Below are 18803 nucleotides of genomic sequence, written 5' to 3' on the forward strand. Positions count from 1 at the left end.
TTTATTATGCTTCATGTTTATTTATGTTTGTATCTTTACTATATGATCATTAGTGTCTAAGTGTCTATGCCTTAAAGTTATGAATGTCCTATGAATCCATCACCTCTCTTAAATAAAAAATGTTCTAAAAACAAAAGAACAAGAAGTACAAGGTTTCGAATTCATCCTTGAAACTAGTTTAATTATTTTGATGTGGTGACAATACTTTTTGTTTTCTGAATGAATGCTTGAACAGTGCATATGTCTTTTGAAATTGTTGTTTATGAATGTTAAAATTGTTGGCTCTTGAAGAATGATGAAAAAGGAGAAATATTATTTGATAATCTAAAAAATCATAAAATTGATTCTTGAAGCAAGAAAAAGCAGTAAATACAAAAGCTTGCGAAAAAAAAAGAGAAAAGAAAAATGGCAAAAAAAAAAGAAAAAGAAAAAGCAAGCAGAAAAAGCCAAAAGCTCTTTAAACCAAAAGGCAAGAGCAAAAAGCCAATAGCCCTTAAAACCAAAAGGCAAGGGTAAAAAGGATCCAAGGCTTTGAGTATCAGTGGATAGGAGGTCTTAAAGGAATAAAATCCTGGCCTAAGCGACTAACCCAAGTTGTCCCTAACCATGTGCTTGTGGCGTGAAGGTGTCAAGTGAAAACTTGAGACTGAGCGGTTAAAGTCAAGGTCCAAAGCAAAAGAAGAATGTGCTTAAAAACCTTGGACACCTCTAATTGGGGACTTTAGCAAAGCTGAGTCACAATCTAAAAAGGTTCACCCAGTTATGTGTCTGTGGCATTTATGTATCCGGTAGTAATACTGGAAAACAAAGTGCTTAGGGCCACGGCCAAGACTCATAAAGTAGCTGTGTTCAAGAATCAACATACTGAACTAAGAGAATCAATAACACTATCTGAATTCTAAGTTCCTATAGATGCCAATCATTCTAAACTTCAAGGGATAAAGTGAGATGCCAAAACTATTCAAGAGGCAAAAAGCTACTAGTCCCGCTCATCTGATTGGAGCTAAGTTTCATTGATATTTTGGAATTTATAGTATATTCTCTTCTTTTTATCCTATTTGATTTTCAGTTGCTTGAGGACAAGCAACAATTTAAGTTTGGTGTTGTGATGAGCGGACAATTTATACGCTTTTTGGCATTGTTTTTACATAGTTTTCAGTATAATTTAGTTAGTTTTTAGTATATTTTTATTAGTTTTTGAATAAAAATCACATTTCTGGACTTTACTATGTGTTTGTGTGTTTTTCTGTGATTTCAGGTAATTTTTGGCTGAAATTGAGGGACTTGAGCAAAAATCAGATTCAGAGGTTGAAGAAGGACTGCAGATGTTGTTGGATTCTGACCTCCCTGCACTCAAAGTGGATTTTTTGGAGCTACAAGAGTCCAAATGGCGCTTTTAATTGCGTTGGAAAGTAGACATCCAGGACTTTCCAGCAATATATAATAGTCCATGCTTCGCTCGAGTTTAGACGACGCAAACTGGCGTTCAACGCCAGCTCTCTGCCCTATTCTGGAGTTAAACGCCAGAAACAGGTTGCAAAGCAGAGTTAAACGCCAGAAATAGGTTACAAACTGGCGTTTAACTCCAAGAAAGACCTCTGTACGTGAAAGCTTCAATGCTCAGCCCAAGCACACACCAGGTAGACCGGGAAATGAATTTCTGCATCAATTACTCATTCCTTTAACCCTAGTAACTAGTTTAGTATAAATAGAACTTTTTACTATTGTGTTAGACATCTTTTGATCATGTTTTGATGATTGAACCCTCTTTGGGAGGCTGGAAATTCGGCCATGCCTGGACCATTATCACTTATGTATTTTCAACGGTAGAGTTTCTACACACCATAGATTAAGGTGTGGAGCTCTGCTGTTCCTCATGAATTAATGCAAAGTACTACTGTTTTTCTATTCAATTCAAGCCTATTTCTTCTCTAAGATATTTATTCGCACTCAAGAATATGATGAATGTGATGATTATGTGACGTTCATCATCATTCTCACTTATGAACGCGTGCCTGACAAACACTTCTGTTCTACATGCAAAAAAGCTTGAATGTGTATCTCTTAGCATTCTGATCATGAGATCAGAGTCTTCGTGGTATAGGCTAGAACTATTGGCGGCCATTCTTGAAGTCCGAAAAGTCTAAACCTTGTCTATGGTATTCCGAGTAGGATCTGGGAAGGATGGCTGTGACGAGCTTCAAACTCGCGAGTGCTGGGCGTAGTGACAGACGCAAAAGGATTACTGAATCCTATTCCAGTATGATCGAGAACCGACAGATGAATAGTCGTGCGGTGATAGTGCATCTTGGACCATTTTCACTGAGAGGATGGGAAGTAGCCATTGACAACGGTGATGTCCTACACAAAGCTTGCCATAGAAAGGAGTGGGAAGGATTGGATGAAGACAACAGGAAAGCAGAGGTTCAGGAGGAACGAAAGCATCTCTATATGCTTATCTGAAATTCTCACCAATGAATTACATAAGTATCTCTATCCCATTTTACGTTTTATTTATCTTTTAATTATTAAAACTCTATAACCATTTGAATCCGCCTGACTGAGATTTACAAGGTGACCATAGCTTGCTTCAAGCCGACAATCTCTGTGGGATCGACCCTTAATCACGTAAGGTTTATTACTTGGACGACCCAGTGCACTTGCTGGTTAGTTGTGCGAAGTTGTGACAAAGTGTGTGAATTACGTTCCGAGCACCAAGTTTTTGGCGCCGTTGTCAAGGATCACAATTTCATGCACCACCGAATTCATGGCGGCCATGGCAAACCTTGCGAATACTATGGAGGCTAATGCTGCTGTGACTCTGCAAGCTGTGCAGAGGTTAGGCCAACCAGCCGAAAATGGCAACAAAAATGGTGAAGGGAATGTGAATGATAATGCTGAGGGAAATGGAGATAATGCAGGAGGTGCCCCGATGACCTTGGTGACTTTTCTCAAGGTTCATCTACTAATTTTTCGAGGATCAAATAATCCTACTGAAGCGGACTACTGGTTTTAGGCCATGGAGCATGCTTTACAGGCGCAGCACGTTCCGAATAATCAATATGTTGAATTTGTTGCTTATCAGCTGGTAGGAGAGGCTCAACACTGGTGGCAAGCAGAGTGCCGAATGCTACAGCTTCAGAATGCCGACATACCTTAGGATGTATTCCAGACGGCCTTCTACAAGAAGTACTTTCCTGAGTCTGCAAGGGAAGCGAAGGAGATAGAACTGATGCAGCTGAAGCAAGGTTCCTTGTCAGTGGTAGACTACACAAGCAAGTTTGAGGAGCTTTGTAGGTTTTCTAGGGTATGTCAGGGTGCCCCGAAAACCTATGAAAGTTGGAAGTGTATCAAGTACCAAAGAGGCTTGAAGGACAACATTATGACTGCTATGGCTCCAATGGATATTTGTAGTTTTTCTGACTTGGTGAACAAGGCGAGAGTGGTGGAAGAGTATGCTAAGATGGTAGCTTCATCCAAGAAAACTCACGGAGGGAGTTCTAGTCGGGGACGTGGCAAGTATTTTCATCCAATGGGTCAAAGTTTCAAGAGAGAAGGATATGCGCCTCAAGGTCAAGGAGGCTTCAGAAAGAACACTCAGGATCAGTTTCAACGTGGCAAAGGGAGAGGAAATCAGAGTAAGATTTCTCCAGATTTGACTTGTGTGCGTTGTGGACGTTTTCACCCATATGACTCGTGCAAGATTGGTTTATGTGGTTTTTCAACTGTGGATTGCCTGGCCACATTGCGAGGGATTGCACTCGTGGGAGGAACCCGAATGTGGGCCAGAGTCAGCATCAAGGTCGAGTCTTTGCTGTGAACGCCAAGGATGCTTCTAAGGCAGATCCTTTGATGAGAGGTATATGTTTAGTTGGTGATAAGACCTTAATTGCATTATATGATACTGGAGCATCGCATTCATTTATTTCGTTTGCTAAAGTTGAGGAACTAGGCTTGAAAGTGTCAGAGTTAGCATTTGATCTACATGTACATACTCCGCATCAGACGGTCATAACTAGGTCAGGGTGTAGGCAAGTAGGTTTCAAGCTTGAGGGTAGAGACTTCATGAATAATTTGATCAGTTTACCAATGGTTGGGTTGGAGATGATTTTGGGATTTGATTGGTTGTCAAAGAACCGAGTTTTGTTGGATTGCTTTGAGGGGTCAATTCAGTTTATGCCAGAAGGAGAAAAGGGAGCAGTGATAGCTGAAGGTTACTACCTGAACTCTGTAATGGTGTACTGTAGTGGAGAAAAGCGTCAGGGTTATATTCTGTTGGCTACAAACACGTTAGGTGATAATCAGGAACTAGATCAAATTCTGGTAGTTAGAGTCTTTCCGGAGGTATTCCCGGAAGATATTCCTGAATTTTCACGTCAGAGGGAGATTGAATTTGCGATTGAATTGGTGTCGGGAGATGGACCAGTGTCGATTGCGCCATATAGGATGGCTCCGATAGAACTGGCTGAACTAAAGGCTCAGTTGGAAGAGCTTCTGAACAAGAGGTTCATTCGACCGAGTGTATCACCGTACGGAGCATCAATTTTATTGGTGAAAAAGAAGGATGGACGAGTGCGACTGCGTGTGGACTACCGACAGTTGAACAAAGTAACTGTGAAGAATAAGTACCCGCTGCCACGGATAGATGACTTAATGGATCAACTGCAAGGAGCTGGGGCGTTTTCCAAAATTGATTTGAGATCCGGTTACCACCAAATAAGAGTGAAAGAGGATGATATCTCTAAGACTATGTTTAGGACACGCTGTGGACACTACGAGTTTGCGGTGATGTCCTTTGGGTTAACAAATGCACCTGTTATTTTCATGGATTACATGAACAGAGTCTTTCGTCCCTTTTTAGACAAATTCGTGGTGGTTTTCATAGATGACATCTTGGTTTACTCTAAGACGGTAAAGGAGCATGAGGAACACCTGAGGATTGTGTTGCAAATCTTAAAAGAGCAGAAGTTGTATGCTAAGTTGTCGAAGTGTAAATTTTGGAAGGAGGAAGTAAAGTTCTTAGGTCACGTGGTGAGCAAAGGAGGAATAGCCGTAGACCCTTCGAAGGTAGAAGCGGTAATGGAATGGGAAAGACCAACGACGATGACAGAAGTCCGAAGCTTCTTGGGCTTAGCTGGATATTACCAAAGATTTATTGAAGGATTTTCCCGGATAGCACTACCGATGACTAAGTTGATAAGGAAGGAAGTGCCATTTGTGTGGACGTCAGAGTGTGAAGAGAGTTTTCAAAATTTGAAGCAGAAATTAACTTTAGCACCTGTTCTAATCTTATCGGAACCGCATGAACCGTTTGAAGTATATTGTGATGCATCACTGAAGGATTTAGGTTGCGTGTTGATGCAACACCGGAATATGGTGGCTTATGCATCGCGTCAGCTAAGAACGCATGAGGTAAATTACCCAACTCATGATTTGGAATTAGTGGCGATTGTGTTTGCATTGAAGATTTGGAGACACCACTTGTACGGAGTAAGGTTTAGCGTCTTTTCTGATTATAAGAGTCTCAAGTACATCTTTGATCAAAAAGAGCTTAATATGCACCAGAGAAGGTGGATGGAGTTGCTTAAAGATTATGATTTTGAGTTGAGTTATCACCTGGGAAAGGCGAATGTGGTAGCAGACACTTTTAGTCGGAAGTCCTTAACAATAGCTTGGATGAGGATTAAGGAAGAAGAGCTAGTGGATAAGTTTGTGGATCTTAAGTTAGACATTGGTGAAGTTGCCGGAAGAGCTTGCTTGAATCAATTGCAGATCTCGAGTACCTTTAAAACAGAGATTCAGAAGGCTCAGCAAGATGAGCAAAAGCACAATGCCAAAAAGCGTATAAATTATCCGCTCATCACAACACCAAACTTAAACTGTTGCTTGTTCCCAAGCAACTGAAAATCAAATAGGATAAAAAAGAAGAGAATATACTATAAATTCTAAAATATCAATGAAACTTAGCTCCAATCAGATCAGCGAGACTAGTAGCTTTTTGCCTCTGAACAGTTTTGGCATCTCAATTTATCCCTTGAAGTTCAGAATGATTGGCATCTATAGGAACTCAGAATTCAGATAGTGTTACTGATTCTCCTAGTTCAGTATGTTGATTCTTGAACACAGCTACTTTATGAGTCTTGGCCGTGGCCCTAAGCACTTTGTTTTCCAGTATTACCACCGGATACATAAATGCCACAGACACAAAACTGGGTAAACCTTTTCAGATTGTGACTCAGCTTTGCTAGAGTCCCCAATTAGAGGTGTCCAGGGTTCTTAAGCACACTCTTCTTTTTACTTTGGACATCGACTTTAACCGCTCAGTCTCAAGTTTTCACTTGACACCTTTACGCCACAAGCACATGGTTAGGGACATCTTGGTTTAGCCGCTTAGCCCAGGATTTTATTCCTTTAGGCCCTCCTATCCATTAATGCTCAAAGCCTTGGATCCTTTTTACCCTTGCCTTTTAGTTTTAAGGGCTATTAGCTTTTTGCTCTTGCCTTTTGGTTTAAAGAATTTTTGGCTTTTTCTGCTTGCTTTTTCTTCTTTTTTTCTCTCTTTTTTTTTTCTTTTTTTTTTTGCCATTTTTCTTTTCCTTTTTTTTCGCAAGCTTTTGTATTCACTGCCTTTCTTGCTTCAAGAATCAATTTTATGATTGTTCAGATTATCAATAACATTTCTCCTTTTCATCATTCTTTCAAGAGCCAACATATTTAACATTCATAAACAACAATATCAAAAGACATATGCACTGTTCAAGCATTCATTCAGAAAACAAAAAGTATTGTCACCACATCAAAATAATTAAACTAATTTCAAGGATGAATTCAAAATTCATGTACTTCTTGTTCTTTTTGTAATTAAAGCATTTTTCATTTAAGAAAGGTGATGGATTCATAAGACATTCATAACTTTAAGGCATAGACACTTAAATACTAATGATCATGTAATAAGACACAAACATAAACATAAAGCATAGTAAACGAAAAACAGGAAAATAAGAACAAGGAGATTAAGGAACGGGTCCACCTTAGTGAGGGTGGCGTCTTCCTCTTCTTGAAGAACCAATGGTGCTCTTGAGCTCCTCTATGTCTCTTCCTTGTCTTTATTGCTCCTCTTTCATAGCTCTTTGATCTTCTCTAATCTCATGGAGAATGATGGAGTGCTCTTGGTGTTCCATCCTTATTTGTCCCATGTTGGAACTTAATTCTCCTAGGGAGGTGTTGATTTGCTCCCAATAGTTTTGTGGAGGAAAGTGCATCCCTTGAGGCATCTCAGGGATTTCATGGTGAGGAATTTCCTCATGCTCTTGTTGAGGTCCGTGAGTGGGCTCTCTTGTTTGCTCCATCCTTTTCTTAATGATGGGCTTTTGACATGAATCTCTCCATCTCCTATGACTCAGAGTTGGAAGCAATTACCTTCCCATTCCTCTTTCTAGAGGTTTCTCCGGCCTTAGGTGCCATTAATGGTTATGGAAAAATAAAAAGCAATGCTTTTACCACACCAAACTTAAAAGGTTTGCTCGTCCTCGAGCAAAAGATGAAAGAAAGGATGAGAAGAAGAAGAGATGGAGAAGATGGAGGTGTGTGAATGGTTCTGCCAAGGGGGGTTTTAGGTGGTTATGATGTGTGAAAAGGAAGGAGTGATGGTTTGAATTTGAGTGGGTGGGTGTAGGCGGGTTGTATGATGGTTTTGGAGGAGTAATGGAGGTGATTGGTGGAGGTTATTTTGGGGAAGAGTGTTATGGAAAGGTGTTAAGAGGAGAGGAGAAGAGGTAGGGTAGGTGGAGATCCTGTGGGGTCAAGGACTTAGCATCCCTGCTCCAATTAGGCGTGCAAAACGCTCTTAGAATGTATGTCTGGTGTTAAACGCCAGTCTGGTGCTTGTTTCTGGCATTTAACGCCAGCTTGATGCTTCTTTCTGGCGTTAAACGCCAGTTTGATGCTTCTTACTGACGTTTAAATGCCAGTAAGCTCTTCCTCCAGGGTGAGCTATTTTTAATGCTGTTTTTCATTCTGTTTTTGATTTTTCAGTTATTTCATGATCATCAACCTAAAGAAAACATAAAATAGCAATGGAAAATAAATAGATATAATTAAATAACATTAGGTTGCCTCCCAACAAGCGCTTCTTTAATGTCAATAGCTTGACAGTGAGCTTTGATGGAGCCTCACAGAGGTTCAAAGCATTGTTGGGACCTCCCAATACCAAACTTAGAGTTTGAATGTGGGGGTTCAACACCAAACTTAGAGTTTGGTTGTGGCCTCCTAACACCAAACTTAGAGTTTGACTGTGGAGGCTTTGGTTGACTCTGTAGTGAGAGAAGCTTTTCATGCTTCCTCTCCATGGTTACAGAAAGAGAACCTTGAGTCTTAAATACAAGGTAGTCCTCATTCAGTTGAAGGACCAACTCTCCTCTGTCCACATCAATTACAGCTTTTGCTGTGGCTAGGAAGGGTCTTCCAAGGATGATGGATTCATCCTCATCCTTCCCAGTGTCTAGGATTATGAAATCAGTAGGGATGTAAAGGCCTTCAACCTTTACTAACAAGTCCTCTACTAATCCATAAGCCTGTTTCATTAATTTGTCTGTCATCTCTAGTGAGATTCTTGCAGCTTGTACCTCATGGATTCCCAGTTTCTCTATTACAGAGAGTGGCATGAGATTTATCCCTGACCCAAGATCACACAGAGCCTTCTCAAAGGTCATGGTGCCTATGGTACAAGGTATGAAGAACTTTTCGGGATCCGGTTTCTTCTGAGGCAATGTCTGCCTTATCAATTCACTGAGTTCATTGGTGAACAAGGGGGGTTCATCCTCCTAAGTATCATTACCAAATAAACTGGCATTCCACTTCATGATGGCTCCTAGATATTTAGCAACCTGCTCTTCACTGATGTCTTCATCCTCTTCAGAGAAAGAATAGTCATCAGAGCTCATGAATGGTAAAAGGAGGTTCAATAGAATCTCTATGGTCTCTAGATGAGCCTCAGATTCCTTTGGTTCCTCAAAGGGAAACTCCTTATTGGTCAGTGAACGTCCCAGGAGGTCTTCCTCACTAGGATTCACGTCCTCCTCCTCCTCTCTGGGTTCGGCCACACCAAGTAAGGTAATGGCCTTGCACTCTCTTTTTGGATTCTCTTCTGTATTGCTTGGGAGAGTACTAGGAGGAGTTTCAGTGATTCTTTTACTCAGCTGGCCTACTTGTGCCTCCAAATTTCTAATGGAGGACCTTGTTTCATTCATGAAACTTAGAGTGGTCTTAGATAGATCAGAGACTATATTTGCTAAGCTAGATGGATTCTGCTCAGAATTCTCTGTCTGTTGCTGAGTGGATGATGGAAAAGGCTTGCTATTGCTAAACCTCTTTCTTCCACCATTATTAAAGCCTTGTTGAGGCTTTTGTTGATCCTTCCATGAGAAATTTGGATGATTTCTCCATGAGGGATTATAGGTGTTTCCATAGGCTTCACTCATGTAATTCACCTCTGCTATTGCAGGGTTCTCAGGATCATAAGCTTCTTCTTCAGAAGATGCTTCTTTAGTACTATTGGATGCAGCTTGCAATCTATTCAGACTCTTAAGAAATCATATTGACTTGCTGAGTTAATATTTTATTCTGAGCCAATATGGCATTCAGAGTATCAATTTCAAGAACTCCCTTCCTCTAAAGCGTCCCATTACCCACAGGATTCCTTTCAGAAGTGTACATGAACTGGTTATTTGAAACCATGTCAATGAGTTCTTGAGCTTCTGCAGGCGTTTTCTTTAGGTGAATGGATCCACCTGCAGAATGGTCCAATGACATCTTAGATAATTCAGACAGACCATCATAGAATATATCCAGGATGGTCCATTCTGAAAGCATGTCAGAAGGACACTTTTTGGTCAGTTGCTTGTATCTCTCCCAAGCTTCATAGAGGGATTCACCTTCTTTCTGTTTGAAGGTTTGAACATCCACTCTAAGCTTGCTAAGCTTTTGAGGAGGAAAGAACTTGGCTAAGAAAGCCGTGACCAGCTTATCCCAAGAGTTCAGGCTATCTTTAGGTTGAGAGTCCAACCATATTCTCGCTCTGTCTCTTACAGCAAACGAGAAAAGCATAAGCCTGTAGACTTCGGGATCAACCCCATTGGTCTTAACAGTATCACAGATTTGCAAGAATTCAGTTAAGAACTGAAAAGGATCTTCTGATGGAAGTCCATGAAACTTGTAATTTTGTTGCATTAGAGAAACTAATTGAGGCTTTAGCTCAAAATTGTTTGCTCCAATGGCAGGGATTGAGATGCTTCTTCCATGTAAGTTGAAATTTGGTGCAGTAAAGTCACCAAGCATCTTCCTTGCATTGTTGTTGGGTTTGGCCATGTCTCCTTCTTTTTCGAAAATTTCTGTCAGATTTTCTTCAGAGAGTTGTGCTTTGGCTTCCCTTAGCTTCCTCTTCAGAGTCCTTTCAGGTTCAGGATCAGTTTCAACAATAATGTTCTTATCCGTGGTCCTGCTCATATGAAAAAGAAGAGAACAGAAAAAAAAATATGGAATCCTCTATGTCACAGTATAGAGATTCCTTATATGAGTATAAGAAGAGAAGGATGGAAGAAAGAAAAGATAAGAATTCGAACACAGAGGAGAAGAGTTGGTTCAAATTTTTGAGTAGAAGAGAAGTGTTAGTAAATAAATAAATAATTAGAAGGAGATGAGAGATGGAAGAATTCGAAAATAAAATAAAACAAAAATATTTTTGTTTTTAATTTAAAATTAAAGTTAAAATTCGAAAATAAAAAAGACAAATGAAATTAAAAAAATTTAAAACAATTAGCTAATTAAAAAGGAATTTTGAAAAAGAGAGAAGAGGTTTTCGAAAATTAGAGAGAGAATTAGTTAGGTAGTTTTGAAAAAGATAAGAATCAAACAAGATAAGATTAATCGAAAAACATTTGAAAATCAATTTTGAAAAGATAAGAAGTTGGAAAAGATTTTGAAAAAGATATGATTGAAATTGAAGAAGATATGATTGAAATTTAATTTGAAAAAGATTTAAAAAGGAAATTAAAAAGATTTAATTTTTGAAAATTAAAGTTGATTACTTGACTAACAAGAAACTAAAAGATATGATTTTAAAATTTAAAGAATGAACCTTTCTTAATAGGCAAGTAAAAACTTTAAAATTTTTGAATTTAAATGCTAGTAATGAATTCGAAAATATGAAACAAAAATAAGAAAAATTTTGAAAATCAATTTGAAATTTTCGAAAATATGAAAGAAAAAATGAAAAAGATTTGATTTTTGAAAAAGATTTGAAAAAGATAGAATTTTTAAATTGAAAATTTGATTTGACTCATTATAAACAACTAAATTTTAAAAAGTTTTGAAAAAGTCAACTCAAATTTTCGAAAATTTATGAGTGAAATAAGTAAAGTAATTTTTTTTATTTTTGAATTTTTAATGAAGAAAGAGAAAAACAACAAAAAGACTCAAAACATGAAAATTGTGAATCAAAACACATAATGCATGTAAGAACACTTTGAATGTCAAGATGAACACCAAGAACTTATTTTTGAAAATTTTTAAGAAAAGAAAAATATGCAAGACACCAAACTTAGAAATTTTCAAACTTTAGACACTAACAAATTGAAAATGCATATGAAAAACAAGAAAAGACACAAAACATGAAAATGCAAAGATCAAACAAAGAAGATCATTAAGAACAACTTGAAGATTATGAAGAACACCATGCATGGGTTTTCGAAAATTTTTAAGAAAAATTAAAAATATGCAATTGACACTAGACTCAAACAAGAAACACAAAATTATTTTTGGTTTTCATGATTTTATTAAAATTTTTTTGGATTTTTTCAAAAATTATTTGGAAAAAGAAAAATAAGGATTTCAAAATTTTTAATGAGAATTCCAGGAATCATGCAATATCAGCCTAAAACTCCGGTCCAGGAATTAGAAATGGCTTATTAGCCAGCCAAGCTTTCATTGAAAGCTCCGGTCCAAAACACAAGACATGGCCAATGGCCAGCCAAGCTTCAGCAGAACATTACATACAACAGCTAATTTGCTGAGAAAGACAAAGAAGCTCTTCTCTAATGATAGTTGAAACCTCGGTCCAAAGGATTAGACATGGCTTTACAGCCAGCCAGACTTCAACAGATCATCGTGAAACTCTAGAATTCAATCTTAAAAATTCTGAAGCCATAGAATAATTTATTTTTAAATTTTTTTTTTTGAAAATTTTTCGAAAATTAAAAATAATAAAAACAAAAAGCTTAAAATTAAAATAAAATTACCTAATCTGAGCAACAAGATGAACCGTCAGTTGTCCAAACTCGAACAATCCCCGGCAACGGCACCAAAAACTTGGTGCACGAAATCGTGATTGTTCATTCTTTGGTAACGGCGCCAAAAACTTAATGCACACGTTCATATTCTTAGTTCTTTTTCACAACTTCGCACAACTAACCATCAAATGTACTGGGTCGTCTAAGTAATAAACCTTACGTGAGTAAGGGTCGATCCCACGGAGATTGTCGACTTGAAGCAAGCTATGATCACCTTGTAAATCTCAGTCAGGCGGATTCAATTGGTTATAGAGATTTGATAATTAAAAGATAAATAAAATATAAAATAAAGATAGAGATACTTATGTAATTCATTGGTGAGAATTTTAGATAAGTGTATGGAGATGCTTAGTTCCTTCTGAATCTCTGCTTTCCTACTGCTTTCATCCAATCCTTCATACTCCTTTCTATGGCAAGTTGTATGTTGGGCATCACCGTTGTTAATGGCTACATCCTGTGCTCTCAGTGAAAATGGTCCAAAATACGCTGTCACCGCACGGCTAATCATCTGTCAGTTCTCGATCATACTGGACTAGGATTCAGTAATCCTTTTGCGTCTGTCATCACTACGCCCAGCACTCGCGAGTTTGAAGCTCGTCACAGCCATCCCTTCCCAGATCCTACTCGGAATACCACAGACAAGGTTTAGACTTTCCAGATCTCAAGAATGGCCGCCAATATTCTAGCCTATACCACGAAGACTCTGATCTCATGATCAGGAGGCTAAGATACACATTCAAGCTTGTTTGCATGTAGAACGGAAGTGGTTGTCAGGCACGCGTTCATAGGTGAGAATGGTGATGAGCGTCACATAATCATCACATTCATCATGTTTTTGTGTATGAATGAATATCTTAGAGAAGAAATAGACTTGAGTTGAATAGAAAAACAATAGTACTTTGCATTAATTCATGAGGAACAGCAGAGCTCCACACCTTAATCTATGGTGTGTAGAAAATCTACCGTTGAAAATATATAAGAACAAGGTCCAGGCATGGCCGAATGGCCAGCCCCCTAAACGTGTACAAAATGATCTAAAGATGATCAAAAGGTCCCCTTAAGATGATAGTAAAAAGTTCTATTTATACTAAACTAGTTACTAGGGTTACAGAAATAAGTAAATGATGCAGAAATCCACTCCCAGGCCCACTTGGTGTGTGCTTGAGCTGAGCATTGAAGCTTTCATGTGTAGAGGTTTTCCTTGGAGTTAAACGCCAGTTTGTAACGTGTTTCTGGCGTTTAACGCCAGAATAGGGCAGAAAGCTGGCGTTGAACGCCAGTTTGCGTCATCTAAACTCGAGCAAAGTATGGACTATTATATATTGCTGAAAATCCCTAGATGTCTACTTTCCAACGCAATTGAGAGCGCGCCATTTGGGTTTCTGTAGCTCCAGAAAATCCACTTTGAGTGCAGGGAGGTCGGAATCCAACAGCATCTGCAGTCCTTCTTCAGCCTCTAAATCTGATTTTTGCTCAAGTCCCTCAATTTCAACCAGAAATTACCTGAAATCACAGAAAAACACACAAACTCATAGTAAAGTCCAAAAATGTGATTTTTATTTAAAAACTAATAAAAATATACTAAAAACTATGTAAAAAATAATGCCAAAAAGCGTATAAATTATCCGCTCATCATATAGACGGAAGTGCCAATCTCCAATTTGTTGGTATGAATCGGGTGAAGTGAGTATTTTGGGTCCTAATTTGATAGCAGAGACTACTAAGAAGATTAAGAAGATACGAGAGAGAATTCTAACTGCTCAGAGTCGACAGAAGAGCTTTGTGGATTAGAGGAGGAAGCCATTGGAGTTTGATGTAGGAGAACATGTATTCTTGAAGGTTACACCGATGACTGGGATTGGACGAGCGATCAAAACCAAGAAGTTGAATCCAAGGTTCATTGGACCGTTTGAGATTCTAAGGCAATTCGGGCCAATGGCGTATCAAGTAGCCTTGCCACCTCATCTGTCTAACTTGCATGACGTATTTCACGTGTCATAGCTTCGTAAGTACACGTCGGATGCGGCTCATGTGCTAGAGCCTGAGTCGGTTGAGTTGAGGAAGAACTTGACTTTCCAAGTAACGCCAGTGAGAATTGATGACACTAGTGTAAAGAAGTTACACGAAAAGGAAGTTTCATTGGTTAAAGTAGCTTGAGAGCGAGCTGGAGTAGAAGAGCATACTTGAGAGTTGGAGTCCGAAATGCGAAAGGATTATCCCGAGCTTTTCTTAGGTAATCACTAAATTTTGAGGGTAAAATTTCTTATTTGGTGGGGAGAATGTAAGACCCGAGCTTAATTAACCATTTAATTAAGTAATTAATTGCCCCAAAATAGAATTCGAAAGTTTAGAATGAGAATTTGAATATTTAAATGTGATTTTTGGACTCAGTAGGTTTTTCTGAGTTAGAAAATGTGTTTTCTACGAAAAATTGCGAAAAACTGCGAACCGGCAGTCGAACCGGTTGAACCGGTTCAAGTCTGCCCGGTACTGCACGAGAAAAAGTGAAAACAGCAAGGTTGTGAGAACCGGACCAGTCAATAAACCGGTAAGGTCACTGGTTTATTGGTTTACTGGTTCGACCGGAGTTCAACCGGGGTTCAACCGGTTTTAATTAAATATTAAAAAAATTATTAAAAATTTATATATAATTTTAAACATATATAATTATATCTTCATCCTATAATTTTTTACCAATAGAACTGAGATGTTCTGGGTTTCATGCTTTGTAAAACCAAAATAAAGAAACTCTTCATCACAAATCATAATTAACAACCACTCAGACTTAATCCAAAAAATATCAAATTATTCCAAAACCATACTGAGAACCCCCGGTTCTCATACCATATTTCTGTTGTGTTTTTCATATGCAGGTCGCAATCCACCTCGGTGAGTTGCTTTGGATGGTGATAAAAGCGGAGGATCCTTATCTATTTTGGATGTCTTTTAGTTATTTTGTTATACATCTCTCACTTTTGTATTTTACTTTAGCCTAGATGCATGTATTGAGAGAACAAAACTTGTATAAGCTATTCTAAACTTCAGGTTTTGTTTTGTTTGTATATATGGCTAGCCGGCTTAAACTCTACGAGCCGTGGCTAGATTCCTATGATATTATACTATTGTCTTTTGCTATATCTTATCTATATCTTGCGCTTTAAGTTAATAGCTCCGTTAGTACGTTTTGCGCTTTTCAAATCCTGTTTTTGAGCTATATCCTTCATCGGACTTCTAGATTATATTATTTTCTTCTATATATTATATGTATGAGTTTAGAACTGTCGTAACCTTTGATTAACATTTGCTTTACGACGCGAGGTAAAGCTTAGGCTAATTAGGGTGTTACAAGTTACCAAGGTTTACCACATGCTCACATTCTGTTGTTCATGCAACCACAATATAAGCCTAAATCACCCAATGATATTGACTGCGTGATATCAGCTAAAATTCCTTATAAGACTAACATGCCTAGACTTTATGCAGCTATTAAGAAGTTCATGGTTCATGGTCCGTGTGGGCGGCACAACATTAGTAGTCCATGCATGCTAAATGGAATGTGCTCTAAGTTTTTTTCCAAAGCCATTTAGGAATAGAAGTATTATTGACGAGAGTGGTTTCCCAAAGTTTAAAAGGGTGGATAATGGTCATACAATAACTAAGAAGAATGCAGTTCTGGATAATTCTTATATTGTACCATACAATCCTGATCTACTCTAAAAGTATGGTTGTCACATTAATGTGGAGCAACATATCAGACTTCTTCTATTAAATATTTATTCAAGTATGTCCACAAGAGTAATGATAGGGTTACTGCCTCATTTTACCAAACATCTGGTGATCAGTCTCCTCAACAAGTTGTAGATGAGATACGTAACTACTATGATTGTCGTTACATTTCTGCATGTGAGGTAGCTTGGAGGATATTTGGTTATGAGATTCAGCTTAAAGAACCTGCAGTGATTCGTCTACCATTCCACCTACCTGACGAGCAACCAGTTGTTTTCAATGACCATGAGAACATTGCTAATGTTATTCAATGTGTAAATGGTAAGGTTACTAAGTTAGCTGTTTGGATGTTGGCTAATCGTGAGTATCCTTTTGCTAGATCTTTAACATACAACAAGTTTTCTACAAAATTTGTATGGAAAGATGATTCATGCATGTGGTTTCCTCGCAAACAAGACTTTTCTATTAGACGGCTGACTCATGTTCCACGTGGTAACGGTGAGGATTATTACATGAAAATATTGTTAAACATACAAAGAGGATGCATGGGATTTACTGATTTACATACTGTGGATGGTGTGGTATACAACTCATTCAAGAAAACATGTTATGCTTTGGAATTCCTAGAAGATGACAAGAAATTTGTTTATGCAATTCTAGAAGCAAGCACTTGGGCATCTGGAAACTACTTACGAAATCTGTTTGTTGTGTTGTTGATTTCTAATAACATATCTAGACCTGAATTGGTATGACAGCAGTGCTACCAACAATTATCTGAAGATTTATTATATTCATATAGAATTTCAACACTTAATCCAGGTATATCATTCAACATGTTAAATCAATTTTGCTTATAAGATTAAATAATATTTTTTATCTTAAAATACCTCATTAATTGCTTAACAACTTTTTTTTATCTTCATTTTAGATATTCAACTTAGTGATGATCAACTATTGAATATGACTCTTTCAAAGGTTGTGATGATGTTGCAAGCTAATGGTAGGTCACTTAGGGAGTTTAATGGCATTCCTCTCCCTGATTTAGATATCATTGATGGCTTGGATGATCGGATAATAGCTGACGAGCTAACCTTTGATATTGTTGCCCTAAGGAACTAATTAGAAGTTATGTTGTCCCAAATGAACTGTGAACAATAAAATGCTTTTCATAGAATAATCGAAGCCATGAATAATAACCTTGGTGGTTTTTTCTTCATATATGATTATGGTGGAACAGGTAAGACATTTCTATATAGGGCACTTTCTGTAGCTATTCGAGTCAAAGGAGAATTGTTCTTAATATTGCCTCAAGTGGAATTGCATCTCTTTTGCTTCTAAAAGGCCATACAGCTCATTCTAGGTTTAAGATACTTTTGGAATTTAATGAAGATTCTATATGTAGTATAAAACAAGGGTCTCCACTTGCTAAGTTGATTTGCAAAGCAAAGCTTATTATATGGAATGAGGCTCCAATGCTAAATAAGATTTGTTATGAAGTACTCGACAAGTCTTTCAAAGACATACTTAGATCTTCATCATCATACAATGAAGACTTACCCTTTGCTGGTAAGGTAGTCGTACTTGGAGGTGACTTTAGACAGATTATACCTGTTATAAATATGGGATCTAGAAAAGATATTGTACAAGCTATAGTTAACTCATCTTATCTGTGGTCATCGTACAAAGTAATTACTCTTTCTCAGAATATGCGTTGGTGTGCCTGAATCTGAGTCTATTAAAATCAAACAATTTGCTTAATGATTTCTTAGAATTGGTGATGGTCTTGAAGGAGATTCAATTGATGGTGAGTTTGAAGTCAATATTCCAGAAGAGATTCTAATCAAGGACAGTGCTGATGGCTTTGACAATATCATTAAATTTGTATATCCTGGTATACTTATTAATTTACAACAATCAACTTTTTTTTAAGGAGAGAACCATTCTTGCTCTTACACTAGATATTGTGCACGGGGTAAATAATTATATAATAAAGTATATTGAATCCGACGAGAAAGTTTATTTGAGTTCTGACTCCATGTGCGTTGAAAAAGGTAGCATGGAGTCAGAACTTAATACATTTACTCTTAACGTACTAAATGCCATTAACTGCTTAGAGTTATCACCTCATGAACTTATATTAAAAGTAGGTGTTCCTGTTATGTTACTAAAAAATATTGACTAATTTAATGGATTTTGCAATGGTACAAGATTACAGGTAAGGAGATTAGGTAATCATGTAATATAGTGTGTTATTTTGACTAGGGATAAAGTAGAAGATGTTGTTCTAATACTTCGCATGAACATGATTCCTAATAATCCAACGTTATCTTTCAGATTCCAAAGAAGGCAATTTTCATTGCTCATCTCATTTGCAATGACCATTAACAAGTCATAAAGACAGACTCTCAACACAATTAGGTTGTATTTACCCAAACCAATTTTTACACACGAATAACTATATATTATTTTATCAAAGGTTAAATTTAAGATAGATTTAAGAGTATTGATTCAAAATAACACATATATATCTACTTCAACAACAATAAATATTGTGTACAAAAAAATCTTCTAAAATATATCTTAAATTTATATCTTATTTTATTGCTGAATTATATCATTAATAAAATTATATCAGATTAACCATTTATTTCTTATTATTCAATTCACATATTGGTTTAGAACATTATAAAAATATATATACATAAACAAATTTATTTTTTATTATCATTTAAA

At 37.3% G+C, this 18803-nt stretch overlaps 1 protein-coding gene across 1 annotated transcript; it reads left to right on the top strand.

Moving 5' to 3' along the window:
- LOC107607522 lies at positions 17256–18252 on the top strand. The gene is made up of 4 exons (XM_016309469.1): positions 17256–17307; positions 17460–17748; positions 17840–17951; positions 18001–18252. The coding sequence occupies exons 1-4, from the start codon at positions 17256–17258 to the stop codon at positions 18250–18252; spliced, it is 705 nt and encodes a 234-aa protein (XP_016164955.1).

Source organism: Arachis ipaensis, chromosome B07 (assembly GCF_000816755.2).
Source record: "Arachis ipaensis cultivar K30076 chromosome B07, Araip1.1, whole genome shotgun sequence".
Lineage (NCBI taxonomy): Eukaryota > Viridiplantae > Streptophyta > Magnoliopsida > Fabales > Fabaceae > Arachis > Arachis ipaensis.